Consider the following 22198-nt stretch of genomic DNA (forward strand, 5'->3'; position numbering starts at 1 on the left):
TTTTGTTAAATTGAATTCGTGACACTGATAACTAGATGAAATACTGTATTACTATAAAAGTTTAATTACAGTTAGATTTTACGTGCAAATTATTTATTGTGACTTTCAAGTCAAAGCGCACATAAAATAATAATCACAAGTGTATATATTCTTTAATTATATTTAACTGGAATGTGAGGTGAATTTTAATAATTCCAGTGATTTGTTGACATTTGGGAAGATATAAGGTACCCATGCTGTGCCTGATTGTTTGTTTCCATTACCAGCTGATGGTGGTGACTTCCTTTTTTAGCAAGATGACTGCTCTGACATCTCGCTGATAGATTTCTCAACATATTGCCTGTCAAACAGTTAGATAGACCAGTTTTTTCTGCTTTTGCAAGTGCCCTGCAACATCTCCGAAGTCTGAACCCAACTGCTTGTGACTTTTTCTCTGTAGATTCTATGCACTTTACGTAGCCCTCACTTGCTGCGCGTACGTCACGTGACGTCGTGTTGTCAAGGAGAACTTAGCTAGCTATAGCTAAAACGGACAGCCCTTTGGACCAATCGTATCTTAGCAAATACAGTCCTACAATACGATTGGTTTTACAAGATAATGACGTATTCGTCGCTGTCTATATAAATGCACCTCATAGTCGGCATGTAGAGCTGTACACAGTATGGCCGGCGATATTAGCTAGCACTCGCTAACGGTATTCTCTGCAAAAGGGAAGACGGTAACAGAAGAAAAATCATTTGGCTTGTTTAACGGACTGTACATCTCTAAGTTATAATCTAATTGAATACGGATTTAATAAGATCAAACGTTATAACCGACGTTTACTTTTAATTTTTTGATTGTGCGTCTGTTGTCTCATGATGGAAGATAGTGGTTCACATTTCTTCGAGGGGACCGAGAAACTGTTGGAATTGTGGTTCTCTCGGCAGGATGAGACCAAAGGAACCGGGGACCTGCGCACCATCCCAAGGTTTGTTTCACTGTGGGACTTCTGAATCTGTTGTCCTTATAAACGTCATCGTAATACCTACCACATGCTTGCCGATATTTCCTTTTCATTATTTTATGTGTGTAATATTCAGGTGCATAGGGTGTTTTTTTTTTTTTTTTTTTTTTGACGCGATCGCCGTTAATTCATTTTAGAAGAGGGGAAACCGAAGACGGTCACTGGAGCCCACGCAATAGTTTACGCCGCCAGTTAAAAATGGCCACCCCTCCTGACTCATTCATTGCCTAGTAGACGTATGGTGACTTAACAGAATTTTCTCTTGACCAAGTGCTTGTGTATTCCGAGTCTGTATGTTAAATCAACTGTGTTGAATTCAAATGGAAAACAGGCTCACTGCTTAATAGTTAGACTTGTTTTTTTTTTTTTTGTGGTGGTGGGTTCGGGGGCGTCATTTACCCGATTCATTTTTGTGGTTTCATCTCCAGTCCACAAAAACATCCTTCCGCTATTAACAATTATATGAATTCGTTTCGCCTTCTGTTTTCACTGTGAAGGTCACAATTAAGCGTAGCATCTTATTTGTGCGCACCCGTTTTAGCAGGCCCTTAGATAATAAACGTCATTTGAATTCAATCGTAGTTAAAAAGTAGCTTAGCCAGTTTGCATGGTTATGTGATGTTTTTCTGCGAAAGGGAGAGTAGTATTTACGTCACTAGGCAACTTCATGGAGCCACATCTGAAGTCAAGCATGTGGTCGGTCGGTCGTCACCACCTCGTGTTCCTTTTGCTAGCAACCTACCACGCCGATATACGAATTGCATTTACGAGTCTGTCACGTTCTGGCAGTTTGTGTAAAACCCTCTTTAGCAGTCCCCCTTTACTGCCGTGGTTGTTTTTATCAAGTAATGACTGTAGAATAGTCGTTTTGGAAAGGGGCCAACTTCTTCAACGGACCACTTGAAAAATGTCCCAGTCACGTTTCGAGGCATGCATTTTGCTCCCTCCCAGTGCATTTGATTGGCTTGAGGGTCTTTGTGCAAGAATCTGTTCTGGGCTTCAAAGACTGATAATGATCTTGAACCGCTCATAAAAATGACAGTGACGACTATGCAAAGGAAATAAAATTAAAAAAAATTGCATTGGTAATTTCTTTGGTTATTTACTTTGTAGAGGTAGTCAGGTTTCAAAAATGTAAAAACATTCCCTTGCTGACATGTTGGTGCGTTTGTAGGCTGTCATATGTCGAAAATGTTTGTGGAACTGCAACTCCTAATTGCTAACTAGAAGTTAGAAGAGAATCGAGGGAAAAATAAAAAAACTAGGTACAAATGTGCTTTTCTTGAATCATTGCACCCCATAATGAATTGAGATAAAACCAAATTGTCTTTTATTTCAGAGATGCGTACCCAATACCAAACTTGCTGGTTTTCCTTTATTTCATATTTATGAAATTGAATGGTTTTTTTTTTTTTAATAACCTAAATTGTGACTTTTTGAAGTTAAGAACAATGCACAATGACTTATTTTGTGTGAAAATACAAAACAGCCAGTCGGCGAATTCCTATTACAAGAGGTAATTTTTGTTTATTTTCAATTACATTAGCTAGTGTATCCTACCATTGCTAGCTAGAACACACCTCATAATGTTTTTAGATAACACACTGTTGCGTGTTTATTTTCAAATGGCGCTGATCCATGTTTGCTTTCTTTGGTGCTTTTTACGTAAACTGACACTGAACAAACTTAAACCTCATTACAGAATATCCCATCACTACTTTGCGGAAGCAGAATGTCTTTGACAAAATTGTCGTTACCGGTTAGTTAAACTTGTTATGTCTATGTATGTTAAAGGAGAGGTCAACCCGAGATGTCAAAACGTCCAGTTAAATCTTTTTCTTTTTTGCAAACTTGCGTGTTATGAAATAAAAAAAAAATACTCAACTGGACGATGGAGGTGTGGGGAGGCTAATTTAAATGGTAAGTAAGTATAGTCCATTTGCTGATCACTGTTTAATGAAACTTGAAAAATTAAGAAATAAAGCAACAGATTTGCATTGTTGTTGTAATCTGATCTGGGATATACTGACTTCTGTTTACGCCACACTTGCTCGGTAGAATTTCACGAAGTTATCATGAGCACTGCAACTCAAAGTGTTTGATAATTTTACCCCCTCTAAAGTAGAGCAACTTTTTTTCGTATAAAATCATAGTTCATTTGCCGTTATTTTAGCGTATGCTTAACTTGTAAGACTAAAAACAATGTAGTAAATCTGAGTGTTTTTGTCGGTTCGTTTTAGAGATGCATTATTTCCTGTTCCATCAGCACTCCGTTTCGGCAATGTTTCTGATGCTCACAGATTGTTGTGTTCATAATCACTGATAATTTATCTCCCCTCAAACTGTCATCCTATCACAAAATGTGGTGGTTGTTGTTTTTTTTTTTTCTAATCAGGCATCTTATGAATGGAGATCTATTAATTTACCCCCAGAGAACCGATTAAAGCCTTGCTGTGTTACTGTGGAGCAGGCTGGCTGACTGTCGGCCAACTTTCAAATAAGTCCACAAGGTCTTTGAATTGTGAGAGAGCACTCACCTTAACACTCCCCATCGACTTTGAAAGCCGGTTACATTCACTCTTCCGCTAATTTGATCAAGCAGAGGACGATTACATCTTTTGTAAACAGACTCCTCTCTCTTTTTAGATTTCCTTGTTCATCATTTGCTCCGATTTGGTTTGACGTCTGGTTTTATATTAAAAAGGCATCCTTTGTCTTGGTAATTCAACTCTTTGTAGTACTTGGCCATCATATGCACTCCTTTCTGGGAGTCCAATCTAAATGTGATCCTGCCCAAGCACCACAAATAGCCTTTGGTGTAGTTTCACACTCGAGTGGGAGTGGACCTCGGTCTCCAATGGTGTCTCGCTGGTCTGAGGATATACTCTTTTTTTTTTTTTTTTTTTTTTTTTTCTGGAGCGGCCATAATTGAAGGTGTTGGGTTTTTTTTCCATGAGGATTTGTGTGTGGGGGTTTGTTTTTTTTTTGTATTTTGATTTCTTACCTTCCCATCCAAGAAATGTCTTTTCAGTCAAAAATGTTCAAGGTATTTTTATTCACACCTGCTTATTACGTGACCACGTGCTCACATTTTTGGCTACCCCAGCCAGCCCACGCTGCTCCCCCGGGTGAGCTAAATAACCCTTATCTCCATGACCTTGCAACTTTGCCATGCTCTGCAGCAAGTATCTTATTTCTTCGAATTATGCTGAGGTTACCTCATCTTGAGAGTGAAGCAATGCTTGGAATGTGAACGAGCCGCCATTGCTAAATTTTGCCCATTCTTTTTGTGTTTTCTTTTAGGTTTGAGTGGGACAAACTTTTGGAGAATGTGCACTGTTTGATCATAAGTGTGACAAAGACCGACAAGCAGGAAGCTTATATACTCAGGTGAGATGTGGACCAGTATGTCTGCCGCATTTGGCTATGAATAGAAGGCTTTCCGGGATTAGACTGGTCACCTTTCAGTCACTTGGCATCGCCATTGCTTGCTGGTGCTTTCGGGTGGCGGCGTGAGCACTCTACGACTCTTTAATATCACTGGATATGCAAATTCTTCATCTTAACCGGAAATGCAAAGCACTCAATTAGTTGTTTTCGTGACTAAATATCAATAATTGGTTAATAAAGGGTAATTGGGGTAAAATGGTTTCATTATTATAAGCTATTATCCGATTAATCAATTTCTAAAATGGAGTGGGGAATTGGGGAAAGTCAGAAGAAATGAGCCTAGATATCAGGAAGAGGATTACACAAGTCTGCTTACATTTTTTGGGTGGAATTTCCAGATGCCTGAAGGTTCATCTGGTCCCAAAAAGTTATAAATGCCATAATGTCCAGTAATCATCATGCATAATGAGGCTGGTGCAGTTCAAAGATTAGATGGCAACACAACAAAAAAACATTATGCGGAAATACTGAAGCAACATCTTTGGGTGTCACTGAGTCTTCTAAATGAACAGTGTCTCTGTGTTGGTGAGGTAATTGAATTGTCCTGTCTTTCTTTTTTTCTTCCCCCTCCCGCCATTCAGTGAGAGTAGCATGTTTGTCTCCAAGAGACGTTTCATTTTGAAAACATGTGGAACCACCCTCTTACTGCAAGCACTGGTGCCTCTGCTGGAACTCGCAAGGGAGTACTGCGGGTTTGATGCCATCGAGGTGAGCCACATCCTTGTTAATATCATAGCTTTTTCTTTGCCAACGTTTTGGCTCACACCCAACTTGATTACCCGGTTTTGCAGAACTTCTTCTACTCCCGCAAGAATTTTATGAAACCAACCCATCAAGAGTTTCCTCATCGCAACTTCCAAGAGGAAGTAGACTTTCTCGGCCAGATTTTCCCAAGTACGTGACCAAAAGTATTCGTCGCTCTTGTCTTTATTTGTAAGGCCAACCGTAAAAATAAAAAAATATGCATTATCCAGTGAGCAATGAAAATAAATTTGCAATCTTATTAAGCGAGCTTTGAAGCCCAGAGCCACTCCTATTTGTTCTGTCTCAGAGCCACAACTACTATTAATTCCATATTTGTGGCCCATGTCCAATGCTTCCACAAAGTTTCATGGAGATATGTTAAGCATCATAGAAACCACTAATTATATTTATGAAGAAGTGGAGACATCCCTGTTTACGCCATGCGCTTTTTGTCCACTTGGAACCAGCAGATGATTATACCTTGAAGCATGTCTAATTATTTTAACCATTGATATTTAACCCAGTGGGTAATTTGTTGCTAATATGCAGTCATGAAAAGATCAATATTTATTTTGGGGTCTTTGACTTCCTTCAGATGGTGCAGCCTACTGTATGGGACGTTTGAACGCTGACTGCTGGTAAGAACTCGTCAATTCTACACATAGTTAGGATTGTCAACCAACCCGTTTTTGAAATTTTTTGGAAAACAAAAAAAAATGTAGCAAGTACATTTTTATTTTGTGTTTATTTGATAATAGTAAATTTTAAAAAAATGACTGGCGTATCAAGTAGAATTCTCACCAGTTCCCATTTTGTTGTTAACCAGGTATCTGTTTACTCTGGACTTGCCAGAGTACTGGGAGAACAAGTATGCGGATCAGACACTGGAAGTTCTGATGAGTGACCTTGATCCAGCTATTATGGACCAGTTCTATATGAAAGATGGTGTTTCTGCAAGTGAAGTCACTCGTGTAAGGCAAATGTTGAAAAGAGAACCTTTTTTTTTTTTTTTTTTTTGCCGAGTACAGTTGAATTTGAACAAAGATTAGTGCTGTGTGCAGAGAAATAGGTTTGGTTTTAGTATTATTTATTATTATTATAGTATCAGTTTAAGTACAGCATTTTGTTATAGGTGCATTCTTGTGCTCTATTAAAAGTTTGTGTTTTTATACACACTGTTCAAATATGTTATATAAAAGTTTATACTCAAACAGCAATGCTATTTGTTACCCTATGGTGCGTTGCATTTCGTTATCATTAAGCTAGCGCTAGCTAACGAAGCTGTTCAAATATACAAAGTGTATTTCTGGTTTATATCAATTTTACTGTAAACTTATACAGCCTAAAGTTTGAGGAGTCTTGAAAGTACGTTGTGGAAACTCTTCCATTCCATCGGACAGTGTACATATTTAAAAAAATAAAAATAAATAAATAATTGAGTAGGCAATGTGGCCTCTCATTAGTTGCCACACAAGTCGCTTAATACAGCTTTGACATAATTGACACAATTAGACAGGAGTTATTTGATGCCAAGTCTTTGTTTTGTTATCCATTCCAGATGAGTGGAATTTGTGACCTGATACCAGGTTCTGTGATAGATGCGACAATGTTCAACCCGTGTGGATACTCAATGAACGGAATGAAGACTGATGTAAGTATTTCTTGGTGCTTCTATTGTGACTGGTCTTCTCTAACTGCAACCCCGCGGCCGGCTCCTCTTTTTGCCTCTTGCAGGGGACCTACTGGACCATTCACATCACCCCAGAGCCAGATTTCTCCTACGTTAGCTTTGAGACAAACCTCTCCCAGACATCGTACGATGACCTTGTCGGGAAGGTGGTGGATGTTTTCAAGCCGGGAAAATTTGTGACGACACTGTTTGTCAATCAGGTATGTATTTCGTGCTCCGGCTTCCGTCGGACGATTTTCTGATCCGTCTAACTCGAACCCTCTTCTCCCACTGCAGAGTTCGAAATGTCGCAGCGTCTTCTCTTCTGCCCAAAAACTCGACGGGTTCAAGCGTCTCGACCGCCAGCTGGCTCAGTTCAACGATTACAATTTTGTGTTCACAAGCTATATCAAGAACTGCCAGAAGAATCAGAAGAGCTGAGGGTGGGAGATGAAGAGGAGGCGGAAAAAAGGTGGCCGTTTGGAGTTTCTTCCTGGTGGCCACCTTCCAATAGAAATCTTACGGTCCTCAGCCTGCCTTCTTCCTCCCGCCCTCGTCTCCCTTAATGAAGCTCACAGGGGTAAAGACGAGCCCAGTTTAACCTCCAATAAGAGTTGTTTGCATTGTTGTATCTGTGACGTAGACCTCTTGCATGAAAGCTCTTTTATCTGTTTCCATATGCTAGCACACTCTTGGTGTGGTCTTGAAGTGCATGTAGAGGAATTAAACGCGCTCCATTTGAGGCTTTCCACCTGTGACCAGTCCAAAGGCCCCTACTTGCAGATCTCCTCCCTCATCCCACACAGACAGGGCTTCCGGCCACATTAAAACCACGCCCCTGACATGCTCAGATTAGTCTTATTTAATTCCGATTTGCGACAATTGGCGAGGATCATTCATAAAGGAGTGCACTTTATAGTCCTTTTTTTTTTTTTAACCCCGGGTTTAAAAATGAAAGCTGGCCTTTTGTCTCTATGAATGTATACAATGGTTGCCAAGCCTTGCCAATATTCCTTTTTGGAATTAAGTGATCATATTTCCTGTCTTCCAATTTTAAATTGTGTACAAACTACAAAATTGCAGCTTTAAACTCCAGGCCAGTGAAGGGACACAATTCAAGACCTTTTTATTAGCACAGTTTGTAACTCACAATATTTTTTTTTTGACTATGTTGCATCTACAGGAAGCCTCTAGCTTCCTGTTATCACAATCACACGGAAAAAGGAATGTAGTCTAGGCACGCTGACGCCATCTCGTCCACCCCATCTTTCGAATGTACACGACGTGTCTCCAGAGAAAAGCCTGGTCCACTTTTGAGCTGAATGTATGACTTCAAGCGTGCGCCGACTGACTCCGCCCCCACTCCTCTGCGCATAGCTCACAATGCCCTCTGCCGACTGTCTATTGTCCCGTTCCCAGCAGGCCAGACATGTCAAATATCCCCCCCAGAATTAGAAGAGAGGTGAGCTGGCGGGGGCATAATGAATCAGAAACTTTTTGCTTGCCCAGCAAACCATTTTTTCCCTTTGACAATATCCATCCCCTCTCTCACTTTCCGCCCCATACAAAAATGTGTAAGCGTACAATCGAGACCCACCAGTCTGAGCATGCCAGGGTCATCCCGGATCATTCCACATCCAACCACTGCACCATCTGCCATGTCATTACTGGTGCCCAGACATTTTTTTTTTTTTTTTTTTGCTGTCAAATGGGCTTCCTCACTATTCTTTGTTTGCATCAATGCCCTTTTATAAACTTTGGGCTCATGGATGGATGGTGGGTGAGGGGTGCATGCAAGCAATGCTGTATTGCTAGACCGTGTCGTAAAGCGTCGTCTGTATTTGCCCTCGTTTTGCTAGCTTGAGGCTTATTTAAAGCTGCATACTTCCCCTCCAAGTCTTCCTTGTGCTCAGTACAGCTGGTCATGTTTTCCTTCTAACCACCTGCTACAGAGCCTTTATTTTTTATTTTTTTTTTAGAGTAAAAATTACATGGCTCCAGGGGAAAGTTTGACCCGCTTTGAGCACCACTTGTATCACAATGATCTGTAATCTGGCATTTTCCTAGATAGTGTACCATGGCCTTTTGGAGTGGTTTCAGTATTTCCTCGAGGACCAACATCTGTACTTAACTTCCTCAGCTTGGCAGCCCTCCTCCTTCCACTATGAGGTCCAGCACTGTTCAATGCTCATGCAGATCATTGGATTGTTAGCTACTAATAACTCGCTCGTTTCTTGCAGTGGACCAATTTTTTCTTTCTGCCAATGTCACTAGGTTTGGAGCAGTTTTGTTTTCAAAGTAATGATTCCACACTTTGCCACCTTTTGTGAATCTTCCAGTTAAAACTCAATTCTGAAAAGTCTCCGCTTGGGAAGTGTGAGTGCTGTTATGGGTGGAGAAACTTTGCTGTTCTAATTCTCTTTTGCGATTTGGATGGTCAAGATGTGCTAAAATCTATGTGTTAGCTTAATGCTAAAATAAAATAATCATCTGTGTAGTGTGTTTTGTTTTTTTGTTGAATTAGGATCTTGCTCTTGGACTGAATTGTTTCCAGTGGTAAGAATCTTAACCAATATTGAGAATATACATTGTACTTGGGATTTTGTATCAAACGTTCATTTTATTGGTCTGAACTTTATTGCTGATATACTGAAAATCCTGTAGTTACAATGCTGATTATACTGAAAATCAATAGCTGAAAAATTAAATGTTTGATTCTCTCTGCCCATTGCTATAGACTGAAAATCCTGTAGGGGGGGGGGGGGGTACAATAGCTGGAAAATTAAATTATTTGCACAAAGTAAAGCAGTTTAATTACATCCCCCCTATGGATGCCATCATTAAACTTGGAAGAAACTGACTTCTCCCCAGACTGTCACTTTTTTTATAGGATAGGAATACCCTGCGGTTTTGTCATATCGGTAAAACAGACGGTAGGACCTGTTGAACGTCACACAGAATTCCATAGCAGTTTGCTTGACGTGAATCTGTAAAACAGTACGATACATTTTTTTATCCATCCATTAGGTAGAACACAATTAGATTTGTATTACCGTGAAGTCGTGGCCGGGATTGTAGGGTAGGAAAATTTTAGGAAACACTTGGTTCCTGTACACCCACTTTTCAGCCATATAGGCAGTGACCATGGCGGTTTGTTTTTTCATCGAGAACGTCAGGCTTAGCGCAAGCCCCTCGTAACTGTGATAGGCAGGCAGTTTGGGATAATAATAGGAGGCCAAAAGATTGACAGTAACCCTGGAACACACACACGGGTGTTGTCACGTTTATACACACACACAAAAGGTGAGCTAATTGAAACTGCAGCCATTATGGGGAAAAGTGACTTTTTACAGAGTCTGATTGGCTCGTAGGTCGAGTTCGATGCCGTTGTATATAGCACGTTCTGTCAGAGGGATGATTTGCTACACAGACAGCAAAAAAAAGAGAACATAGTTAGTCGACACATTTTAGGTGCATCTTGAAACCACACACGAGGAGTTTGGCCATTTTGAACCATGGACTTTCTTGATGGGCCGAATGTTCTAACTTAGCAATTGAGTGACCTTGAGTGGATTTTTGACATAAGCCAATCAATTAACTCACATTTTAATTAGGGATATTTTTACTTTTGGCTAAATAACCAATCAACCACCCAGAGAGAATTTACACTTCTACCTTCTTACTGCTCACTTTTTTTCCCCCCAGCTGCTAAACAAAAGCATTTCACATCTCGGCCTGAATAATAATCTTGTCTACCAAAAATCAACTGGACAACCTTCATATTTGACTTTGACCAAATAACCTAAAATACAATCAATCAACCACCCAGAGAGAAATTACACTTCGTGGTACTCAGTCAAAAGGATTGTCCTTTCTTCGCACCTCACGCCTTATCTTTGGTTTCTTGTTGGTCAGTTTGGTGTTGGGCAGCTTCTGCAAAACAAAAGAACATGTCAACCACAGAGGCAATTTACATTTCTTGATACATCTTGTCAGTCAAGAGGATTGGCTTTTCGCACCTGCTTCTGTCCTTGCACCGTGGGCTTCACCGAGACTGAGGTCACGTTCATCGCTGGTGTCTTAGTGGTCAGTGTGGTGTTGGGCAGCTTCTGCAAAACAAAACCACAGAGGCCATTTACATTTCTTGATGCATTGTGAATCAGTCAAGAGGATTGTCCTTGCACCGTGGTCTTTACCGAGACTGAGGTCACGTTTAGCCCTGGTTTCTTAGTGGTCAGTGTGGTGTTGGGCAGCTTCTGCAAAACAAAGAACATGTCAACCACAGAAGCAATTTACATTTCTTGGTACATTTTGTATCAGTCAAGAGGATTGTCCTTGCTCCGTGATCTTTACCGAGACTGAGGTCACGTTCATCGCTGGTTTCTTAGTGGTCTGTGTGGTGTTGGGCAGCTTCTGCAAAACATAAGAACATGTCATCCACTGAGGCAATTTACATTTCTTGGTACATTTTGTATCAGTCGAGGGTTGTCCTTGCACCGTGAGCTTTACCGAGACTGAGGTCACGTTCAGCGCTGGTGTCTTAGTGGTCAGTGTGGTGTTGGGCAGCTTCTGCAAAACAAAGAACATGTCATCCACAGAAGCAATTTACATTTCTTCGTACATTTTGTATCAGTCAAGAGGATTGTCCTTGCACCGTGATCTTTACCGAGACTGAGGTCACGTTCATCGCTGGTTTCTTAGTGGTCTGTGTGGTGTTGGGCAGCTTCTGCAAAACATAAGAACATGTCATCCACTGAGGCAATTTACATTTCTAGGTACATTTTGGATCAGTCGAGGGTTGTCCTTGCACCGTGAGCTTTACCGAGACTGAGGTCACATTCAGCGCTGGTGTCTTAGTGGTCAGTGTGGTGTTGGGCAGCTTCTGCAAAACAAAGAACATGTCAACCACAGACACAATTTACATTTCTTGGTACATTTTGAATCAGTCAAGAGGATTGTCCTTGCACCGTGGTCTTTACCGAGACTGAGGTCACGTTCAGCGCTGGTTTCTTAGTGGTCAGTGTGGTGTTGGGCAGCTTCTGCAAAACAAAACCACAGAGGCCATTTACATTTCTTGATGCATTGTGAATCAGTCAAGAGGATTGTCCTTGCACCGTGGTCTTTACCGAGACTGAGGTCACGTTCAGCCTTGGTTTCTTAGTGGTCAGTGTAGTGTTGGGCAGCTTCTGCAAAACAAAGAACATGTCAACCACAGAAGCAATTTACATTTCTTGGTACATTTTGTATCAGTCAAGAGGATTGTCCTTGCACCGTGATCTTTACCGAGACTGAGGTCACGTTCATCGCTGGTTTCTTAGTGGTCAGTGTGGTGTTGGGCAGCTTCTGCAAAACATAAGAACATGTCATCCACTGAGGCAATTTACATTTCTTGGTACATTTTGTATCAGTCAAGAGGATTGTCCTTGCACCGTGATCTTTACCAAGACTGAGGTCACATTCAGCGCTGGTGTCTTAGTGGTCAGTGTGGTGTTGGGCAGCTTCTGCAAAACAAAGAACATGTCAACCACAGACGCAATTTACATTTCTTGGTACATTTTGAATCAGTCAAGAGGATTGTCCTTGCACCGTGGTCTTTACCGAGACTGAGGTCACGTTCAGCGCTGGTTTCTTAGTGGTTATTGTGGTGTTGGGCAGCTTCTGCAAAACAAAAGAACATGTCAGCCACTGAGGCACTTTACATTTATTGATACATCTTGAAGAGGATTGGCCTTTCGCACCTGCTGCTGTCCTTGCACCGTGGTCTTTGCCGAGACTGAGGTCACGGTCATCTCTGGTTTCTTAGTGGTCAGTGTAGTGTTGGGCAGCTTCTGCAAAACAAAAGAACATGTCAACCACAGAGGCCATTTACATTTCTTGATACATCTTGAAGAGGATTGGCCTTTCGCACCTGCTGCTGTCTTTGCACCGTGGGCTTCACCGAGACGGAGGTCACGTTGATCTCTGGTTTCTTGGTAGTCAGTGTGGTGTTGGTCAGTTTGGTGTTGGGCAGCTTCTGCAAAACAAAAGAACATGTCAACCACAGAGGCAATTTTCATTTCTTGATACATCTTGAATCGGTCAAGAGAATTGGCCTTTCGCACCTGCTGCTGTCCGTTCACCGTGGGCTTCACCGAGACTGAGGTCACGTTCACCGCTGGTTTCTTAGTGGTCTGTGTGGTGTTGGGCAGCTTCTGCAAAACATAAGAACATGTCATCCACTGAGGCAATTTACATTTCTTGGTACATCTTGAATCAGTCAAGAGGATTGGCCTTTCGCACCTGCTGCTGTCCTTGCACCGTGGGCTTTGCCGAGACTGAGGTCACGTTCATCGTTGATTTCTTAGTGGTCACTGTGGTGTTGGGCAGCTTCTGCAAAACAAAAGAACAGGTCAACCACAGAGGCAATTTACATTTCCTGGTAAATCAGTCAAGAGGATTGTCCTTTCGCACCTGCTGCTGTCCTTGCACCGTGGGCTTCACCAAGACTGAGGTGACGTTCATCGCTGGTTTCTCAGTGGTCAGTGTTGTGTTGGGCAGCTTCTGCAAAACAAAAGAAAATGTCAATCACAGAGGCAATTTACATTTCTTGATGCATCTTGAATCAGCCAAGAGGATTGCCCTTGCACCGTGATCTTTACCGAGACTGAGGTCACGTTCAGCGCTGGTTTCTTAGTGGTCAGTGTAGTGTTGGGCAGCTTCTGCAAAACAAAAGAAAATGCCAATCACAGAGGCAATTTACATTTCTTGATGCATCTTGAATCAGCCAAGAGGATTGCCCTTGCACCGTGATCTTTACCAAGACTGAGGTCACGTTCAGCGCTGGTTTCTTAGTGGTCAGTGTAGTGTTGGGCAGCTTCTGCAAAACAAAGAACAGGCCAACCACGGAGGCAATTGACATTTCTTGATGCATCTTGAATCAGCCAGAGGATTGTCCTTGCACCGTGATCTTTACCAAGACTGAGGTCACGTTCAGCGCTGGTGTCTTGGTGGTCAGTGTGGTGTTGGGCAGCTTCTGCAAAACAAAGAACAGGTCAACCACAGAGGCAATTTACATTTCTTGATGCATCTTGAATCAGTCAAGAGGATTGTCCTTGCACCGTGATCTTTACCGAGACTGAGGTCACGTTCAGCGCTGGTTTCTTAGTGGTCAGTGTGGTGTTGGGCAGCTTCTGCAAAACAAAGAACATGTCAACCACAGACGCAATTTACATTTCTTGATGCATCTTGAATCAGTCAAGAGTCCTTGCACCGTGATCTTTACCGAGACTGAGGTCACGTTCAGCGCTGGTGTCTTGGTGGTCAGTGTGGTGTTGGGCAGCTTCTGCAAAACAGAGAACAGGTCAACCACAGAGGCAATTTACATTTCCTGGTACATCTTGAAATCTATTAAGAATATTTGGCCTTTTGCACCTGCTGCTGTCCTTGCACCGTAGGCTTCACCGAGACTGAGGTTATGTTCATCGCTGGTTTCTTGGTGATCAGATTAATGTTGAGCAGCGTCTGCAAAACAAAAGTACATGTCAACCATAGAGGCAATTTACATTTCTTGGTACATCTTGAATCAGTCAATAGGATTGGACTTTCGTACCTGCTGCTCTCCTTGCACCGTGGTCTTTACAGAGACTAAGGTTACATTAAACGCTGGTTTCTTAGTGGTCAGTGTAGTGTTGGGCAGCTTCTGCAAAGCAAAAGAACATGTCAACCACAGAGGCAATTTACATTTCTTGGTACATCTTGGATCAGTCAATAGGATTAGACTTTCACACCTGCTGCTCTCCTTGCACCGTGGTCTTTACAGAGACTGAGGTCACATTCAACGCTGGTTTCTTGGTGGTTATTGTGGTGTTGGGTAGCTTCTGCAAAACAAAAGAACATGTCAACCACAGAAGCAATTTACATTTCTTGGTACATTTTGAATCAGTCAAGAGGATTGGCCTTTCGCACCTGCTGCTGTCCTTGCACCATGGTCTTTACCGAGACTGAGGTCACGTTCACCGCTGGTTTCTTAGTGGTCTGTGTGGTGTTGGGCAGCTTCTGCAAAACAAAGAACAGGTCAACCACAGAGGCAATTTACATTTCCTGGTACATCTTGAAATCTATTAAGAATATTTGGCCTTTTGCACCTGCTGCTGTCCTTGCAGCGTGGTCTTCGCCAAGACTGTGGTCACATCGATCTCTGGTTCCCCCGCGGTTAGTGAAGTGTTGAGTGGCTTCTGCAAAACAAAAGAACATGTCAACTACGTAGGCAATTTACATTCTTGATACATCTTGAATCAGTCAAGAGGATTGGCCTTTCGCACCTGTTGCTGTCCTTGCACCGTGGTCTTCGCCAAGACTGAGGTCACATCGATCTCTGGTTTCTCGGTGGTCAGTGAAGTGTTGAGTGGCTTCTGCAAACCAAAAGCACATTTTTCATTTCTTTTTGACCCATGACCAACCTACCAACAACCAACCATCATTCAAGTAATTCTAGGAATAGTCTTACTTTGGCTAAAAATTCTAAAAACCATTTTGAATTTTCAACCACATAGATGGAGTTAACACTTCTTGGTAGATCTTAAAATCAGTCATGGATTGGCTGTTTGCACCTTTTGCTCCTTTCCTTGCACTGTGGGCTTCACCGAGACTGTGCTCACATTCTTCAAAGTGTTCCTATTGGTCAGTGCAGTGTTGATTATCTTCTGCAAAACAAAAGCTTATATCACATCTGGTTTTGGCATGAACATTTGGACTCTTTCAGCCAATCCAATTACTCATGTATGAATTTCAAATATTTTGACACAATCAACACATATCTGGGTACATCTTAATCACACAAGAGGATTGGTCTTTCGCACCTGCTGCTGTCCTTCCAACGTGGGCGTGACCGAGCTCGAGTTCATCTCTGGTTAAGGGAGGAAGGATGGAAATGAGGAAGTGTTGGGAGAAATAATGAAATGAAAGAAGAAATGGGAGAACATTCTAAAGAAAAACATACAACTTTTGGATTAATAAACAAAGGACACTTGAGACAATGATGGTGGTCTTGGCTGCTGGGTTTTTATTTTCAGTTTTCATTTAATTCTCACTTTAAAATACATAATTCCGAGAAAAAAGTTACAATCCTGTCAACCTTTTTTTGCCTCACTAATCTTTTTTTGGTGACATTTTCCAAATCTTATTTTATATGTATAACGTTTCCCTTGTTTTTGCAATCAGTAGATCTAAATAAATTTAAAAAAAACTTTGAATTTATTAAAGTTTAAGTATCGTCATTTTAATTCCTTAATTTCCTTTCCCCGTGTTTATGTAATTGCAATGTATTTAATTGGCTTACGACCCAATATTTAGGTTATTCTGCCTCCTGCTGTTATATTTCAAAATTGCTTTCAGGCAAGGAGTATAGTTAATATTATGATTGTCGTTTTTTCAGTTTTTTTCAACACAATTCATTTAACAAAGTAAACTTTAGATAATAAAGGTCACGTTCATCCGAACTTTTGCTCACCATAAATCACCCATGCGGCAATCATTAGCACAATTGTGCCCGCGGCAAATCCAATGGCCTTCATCTTCAACCTTGACGATTGAAAACTGGACCGTACGCAGTTCCAACCAAACTCCTGCAGCTATGCAGACAAGAGTGAAGAGTGGACGCTCAAGAACCTGCACAAGGACAAGCCCAAGCGAGAAACTCGTCACATACTGTAAACGTCCACGCAAAGAACACCTGCTGATTCTTTTGCGCAATCATAAAGTCGCCTTTACCAGCCAAGATTTCTCTTTATTGGCTCTCATCTCTATTTAGAACTTTAATAACAAAAGACATGTTACAGTATATACGTGCAAACTTTATATACACTATTTCAAAATCATTGGACCAAAGCCAGTTGCTTTTCATAGCAAGTTTAGACATGATTTAGATTTGATAAACAAAAACACGGATTTTAAATTCTTGCATAAACTCTCATCCCCTTGTATGATGCAGCATTACCTTTATTATCTCTTTCTATTATTATTATCATCATTATTATTATTAGTAGTAGTATTTAATTTCCTCTTCTCTTTCCTTTGTTTTGAAAACTGTTGTACTGCTTGTATTAATGGTGATGCATTGAATTGGGTCAAAAATAACCCAATTATGGGTCAAAAAGGGAGTGAACGCCATGTGGGTTCATTTAATCCTTTTTATACAAAACTCTCATATTAATAAAACAATCATATCTCTGTTTTGTGAAAATAAACATGTTGGTTGAATTGACCCAAACATAGCGTACCCTGAATTTGAACTTAGTGTTCAGTCATTCGCTTTGCAGAAAAGAACAACAAGAAAGAACAACAAGAAAGAACCAAAGAGCATGTATAATCCTGCAGCATGGGTCACAAACACATGTTTTGTAATAAGGAAATGTGTTTCAAAGTTTGCGAGGACATTTTGTGACGTCCTACCTCACGTAGGCAGGGGCGACCTGGAAGATTATGTAAAAAAAAAAAATATTTTGTTTGGGATTGGAATTACAATGAATAAAACAATTATTCTCTCGTTATTATTCTGTTCAAATTTTAGTATTTGTCATTGCATCCTTGACATTTGATAAAAATCCAAAACTATTTGAATATCCCTGTATTGTCCAACAGTTGCCACTAGACGGCGACACTGTGTTTTAAGCACCATTTAACAACCTTGATGTCTCCACAAAATAACTCGTGTTGTCTTCCGGCTCATTTCTAGCGCGTGGGTAGTCGACAACGTGAAGCTTTATCAAGAACGCAGAAAACTACACAACAATGGCACAGTCCGACGGTATAATGTAAGTTTTCTGACGCGAAATACAGCGTAAAACTTTATTCTGTATGTGTAGTTTAATGGTGCGTATTTGTGCACGTAAAATAAAAGTTCAAACCGAGCGGCAAAGTAAATTCCAAAATGGTCGTTTTATAGTAATATTTGTATTATAACAACAGGCAGTGTCACGGAAGTTACTTAAATGAAACGTAATTGTCCTCTACAAATGATATATAAACACAGCGGACATTTCAATATTTCATTTTTGTCCACGTAATAATGTAATTTTACGGAAATGGCAAATGGCTCCCTCCTTGTTTCAGATATAAGAAATACCTGCACGTATAAAGTTTCATCAAATCTACTTGTAGAATGTCTCTTGTAGTGAATATCTAAATTTCAATCGGGGTGGCCTTTAAATGTGATGATGATGAATGTTTATTTCGAACATTAAAAAAAGCAAATACAAGAAAAAAGTAAAATAAAAAAAATAACTCAATAGTACAATAGAATCAGAATCAGAATCAGCTTTATTGTCAATTCCTTCATGCTAGGACACACAAAGAAACCGAAATACCGTTCCCCCTATCCCACGGTGACGAGACACAGCACACGATTAACACCCAAGTAAAACAACGGGGAGAGAGTTCAGGACCCCAACAGCCCGGAGATCACAAACTTCGCCAGTGGCGAGCAGTGCTGGCATCTCACAACAAAGTCCCGGCACCATTCTTCACGGATGTAGACGCACAGTCCACCTCCACGCGATGTTCCCCCTCGTACAATGGCCCGGTCCGCCCGATAGCGCGCCATCCGCTCCAGACGCACAGCAGCTACGCACTGTCCGGTCCGCAGAACTCAGCAGGCATGTTGATGTCCAGCGATCGAACGTCCGCCAGAAGAATGGAAGGCACGGCCGGGCGAGCTGGGGTGGCCGCCAGCCAGGCCCGGACGCCCAACCGGGGGAAGAATAGCAGGCGAGTCCGGCGACGCTCCAGGACGGCGCAGACCGAGCGCCTTTAATGTCCCCGCTTCAAAGTTCAGGTCGCCACAAAACTCGCTTTCGCCGATGTCGAGCAGAACCAGCCCGCCGCACTTGAAGCACAACCCGGTACGACGAGACGAACACACAAAACTGGCGGACAAACCCACATTAAACGACAAAACAAAACACCGTTCGGGACAGAGAGAGGCCGCAGCGTGTGCACGCGCCGCCATCTTACTTCCTCCACGTTGCATTATAATTTTCCCCTTTATAATAAACTCATATTTGTTTGAAAAGGAGTAGAAAGAAGCCTAAGCTTATCTGGCTCTACCCTTGGTAAGTAACTACATATGTTTATATATACATCCTTAAATACATAGACTCAAATTTATGTATATGTATTTAAGATGTATTTAAATGTCTTGGTGCTATGTAAATGTGAAGATTTTCTGCAAACATGTCAGTACTGTATGGAATTGTATAACTCTGTACTGTGGTTTTGTTCCTCAGAAAACCCAAGACCAAGCGCTCCAAGCGCTTCCTGGAGAGTAGAGCACCCAAACTGGCAGAGAAGGAAAAGAGTGCCATGATTATGAAAGGGGGGAATGCCAATCAAAATATTAGCCAGGCCCTAAAGGATATCGTAAGTCAACTGATGCTACCCAATTTAAAAGACAATGATAATCGATGAAGCAAAATGGTCAGTCATCATGTCCACCACTACTGTAAACGTTTCTAGTTTGAAAATGGTATATTTCTAATTTTATGCAAAAGAAGGTCATTGAAATGTATGGATTCAGTCAAACCCTTTTATTTTTCTCTTCCAGTATTCCCTTAAAAAGCCCAATGCTGTTCTGTACAAAAAGTAAGTCTTTTTTATGATACCTCATCATATCTCCCATCAACAATCCTTTTCTAAACCACATGACTTGTTGTAGTACCAAGAATGACCTGTAGAGCGGCGGTCTATTGCCACAGAGCATCCAGACTGCTGGAAAATAAACTGAAAAAAATGCATATATGCAACCCATATCACAGGAAATTGGTTTTATAATCTTTTAGAGAAACCCCAAAATATGCATTTTTGTTGACTTCAATCAGATAGGTAGGGGCCAAATGGTCAAATTTTACCTGATTATCTTCATATGTGAACCCTACTTTATCTGCTGTGGATAAAATCTGAATTTTCTTTTCAGGAAGAACATCACAAAGCCGTTTGAGGACTCAACGTCACTGGTTGGTTAAGACGAAGCTCACCTACGTATTGTAAACGTTTTGCACTTTATCACCTAGGAATTTACCTTTTTTTTTTTTTTTTTTAGGAATTTTTCTCCAAAAAGTCAGATTGCTCTCTGTTTCTGTTTGGTTCCCACAACAAGAAACGACCCAACAACCTCGTATTTGGTAAACATTTCTCACTTCTGGGTTCCTTAACGAGTATTCATTCTGTTTTGGTATTGGATGTTATCAAGATAACTTGCCTGCTGTCACCGTAATGGAAAATATTATGTATTTTCTATGATCTGTATTCATTGTAGTCTGTAAATGTGAAAATCCTACTTGAGTACAGTTCTGAAATATTTGTACTCACTTATACTTTACAATATTTAGAATGACGTGCAAATTATTTTGCGTGTCTTCTCTGCTTTTATTTGTAGGCCGTTTATTTGACTTCCACGTGTTGGACATGATTGAACTGGGAATCGAGAAGTATGTCTCCCTGAGTGAGATTAAGGTATTTAATACGACATTACATCTGGTTTTCAGTTTACGATGGTTTTGCTTGTGGGTTTTATAAAAATCCTATTTTGGGAAGGACAGACTGTATTAAGATTACAAAATATATTTTCTGACTGAAACACAATAGATGTTGGACATCGGATTTAACCTTCCGTTTTCTTCTCGTTTTTGCAGTTGAGTAAATGTCCCGAGGGGACCAAACCAATGCTTGTGTTTGCTGGCGAGGCTTTTGATATGAACAACGAGTACAAACGTCTTAGGAGTCTGCTCATTGGTACATGCGCCTCATGCCGCATAATATTAGATTTACTGGAAAATGATGCATGTTTTGTTTATGGGGGCTGTCGTCTGCTTTTCTTCTCCAGACTTCTTCAGGGGTCCTTCAGTGTCCGCAGTGCGATTGGCAGGCTTAGAACACATTCTGCACTTCACTGCTGTGGATGACAAAATATTTATGCGTAGTTACAGGTGACAGCCATTTCTAAGCAAATCTTCACTCGCGGGAGTTTGTGTTGTGACAAGTCCGCCTTTTAAAAGCCGACTGTTTTTACAGGTCTTTGTTGAAAAAGTCGGGATGCAAGACACCACGCATTGAGCTGGAGGAGATCGGCCCGTCGTTTGACTTTGTTTTAAGAAGAACACACCTTGCTTCTGATGACTTGTACAAGTTATCACACAAGCAGCCCAAGGCTCTAAAGGTAACTTTAACGTCTGTTTGGTCATCGCAAAGTAATCGCATACTTTTTACTGTTAATTGCCAAACAGAGCAAAATAATACATTGGAAAATTAGGAAAGTCAACATTTCTATTCTTTGTATATTACAATTTCAAAAAGCATAACAAGGCCTGTGAAATCATGCACGATATGTTCAGTTACTACTTGGCCTGAATCATTTTGAGTAACTCGGAAGTCTGTTTGATATGAAGCCACGGAAATTAATTTCTTCCTCTGTGACTCTTGACAGCCCAAGAAGAAGAAGAACATTTCCCACGATGTTTTTGGCACCAAATTTGGCCGGGTGCACATGCAGAAGCAGGATCTTTCCAAGCTTCAGACGAGGAAGATGAAAGGTCTGCGGAAAAGGAAGGGGGAGGTGGTTGGTGGTGGGGAAGAGGATGAAGTGTCTCCCAAAGTGGCAAAAGTGCAAAGTTGAGATCTGAGACGGACAACTGGGTCATCACTCAAGTCATCACATTTGCAGAACTGTACAGTCTTCTTCATCTTGGTCCTCATCATCTTTTACTGGCTCCACTACCAGGAATCCACCTGATTTCAAGCCTAAGCGATTGTCTTGTGACAGTTCTGGAGAGCGTTCAATCAACTTGGAACTTTTTTTTTTGTTCGATTATGAAACTACATGACTTGTACAAAATAAAGTAGTACACCACAAACAATTTTATCGGTTGCAAACATATTTCTTGCCACAAAGGAATTTTAAAAGCGTGTGCGTGTGTGCTATATACATACAAATGAAAATAGGAGACTTTGAATAAAATAAATCACTCTTTAATGAGTTGCCTATTAAGACAAAAATGACTAATTAGTTCAAAATGATGATTAAGTGAATGATGTCATAAGGCTTTGTCGTAATTACAGATCAGTTTTAAGTAAATGAATAAAAGAGCTACCCATTTGTATGGGTACTGAATCCATCCATTTTCTGGTTTAAGTCAAGTTTGGTCAAGTCATTTTTTTTCTCTGTACTCAACAGAATTTGTATTAAGGCAAGCAAGTTCTGTGATTGTGTTAAAATGTGTGCAAGAACAACAGTAGAATATGAAGAGCACCTACGTCGAACTAAAGAGAAAAAACTGGCCGTTGTTTTCAAGCAGCCGCA

The 22198-nt window shown here is 40.9% G+C and overlaps 3 protein-coding genes across 7 annotated transcripts; 2 read left to right on the plus strand and 1 right to left on the minus strand.

Annotated features, from left to right (window-relative positions):
• Positions 1 to 632: 632 nt before the first annotated feature.
• amd1 (adenosylmethionine decarboxylase 1) lies at positions 633 to 9367 on the plus strand. Its single transcript, XM_037244599.1, has 9 exons — positions 633 to 971; positions 4311 to 4397; positions 5039 to 5165; positions 5249 to 5351; positions 5797 to 5839; positions 6028 to 6172; positions 6760 to 6852; positions 6936 to 7091; positions 7168 to 9367. The coding sequence occupies exons 1-9, from the start codon at positions 859 to 861 to the stop codon at positions 7309 to 7311; spliced, it is 1011 nt and encodes a 336-aa protein (XP_037100494.1). The 5' UTR covers positions 633 to 858; the 3' UTR covers positions 7312 to 9367.
• Positions 9368 to 10634: 1267 nt separating this feature from the next.
• Positions 10635 to 16492, minus strand: LOC119117941 (salivary glue protein Sgs-3-like). 5 transcript variants are annotated; one of them, XM_037244593.1, is made up of 18 exons: positions 16358 to 16492; positions 15708 to 15754; positions 15459 to 15551; positions 15171 to 15260; positions 14132 to 14191; positions 13980 to 14039; positions 13823 to 13882; positions 13667 to 13726; positions 13509 to 13568; positions 13321 to 13410; positions 12972 to 13061; positions 12609 to 12698; positions 12469 to 12528; positions 12154 to 12213; positions 11850 to 11909; positions 11380 to 11439; positions 10890 to 10979; positions 10635 to 10803 (listed from the first exon to the last, which is right to left on the minus strand). In XM_037244593.1, exons 1-18 carry the CDS (start codon positions 16419 to 16421, stop codon positions 10723 to 10725), a joined length of 1275 nt encoding a protein of 424 aa, XP_037100488.1. In that variant the 5' UTR covers positions 16422 to 16492; the 3' UTR covers positions 10635 to 10722. The 5 variants fall into 5 exon arrangements, with proteins under 5 accessions (XP_037100488.1, XP_037100489.1, XP_037100490.1 ...); XM_037244594.1 differs by lacking the exon at positions 13823 to 13882; XM_037244595.1 differs by lacking the exon at positions 13321 to 13410.
• A 1045-nt stretch (positions 16493 to 17537) lies between these two features.
• On the plus strand, positions 17538 to 21757 carry rpf2 (ribosome production factor 2 homolog). The gene is made up of 10 exons (XM_037245051.1): positions 17538 to 17660; positions 19131 to 19263; positions 19448 to 19485; positions 19817 to 19856; positions 19943 to 20024; positions 20279 to 20355; positions 20535 to 20634; positions 20726 to 20828; positions 20914 to 21058; positions 21326 to 21757. The coding sequence occupies exons 1-10, from the start codon at positions 17638 to 17640 to the stop codon at positions 21512 to 21514; spliced, it is 930 nt and encodes a 309-aa protein (XP_037100946.1). The 5' UTR covers positions 17538 to 17637; the 3' UTR covers positions 21515 to 21757.
• Positions 21758 to 22198: the final 441 nt, after the last annotated feature.

The sequence above is a fragment of the Syngnathus acus genome, chromosome 24, assembly GCF_901709675.1.
Source record: "Syngnathus acus chromosome 24, fSynAcu1.2, whole genome shotgun sequence".
Classification (NCBI taxonomy): domain Eukaryota; kingdom Metazoa; phylum Chordata; class Actinopteri; order Syngnathiformes; family Syngnathidae; genus Syngnathus; species Syngnathus acus.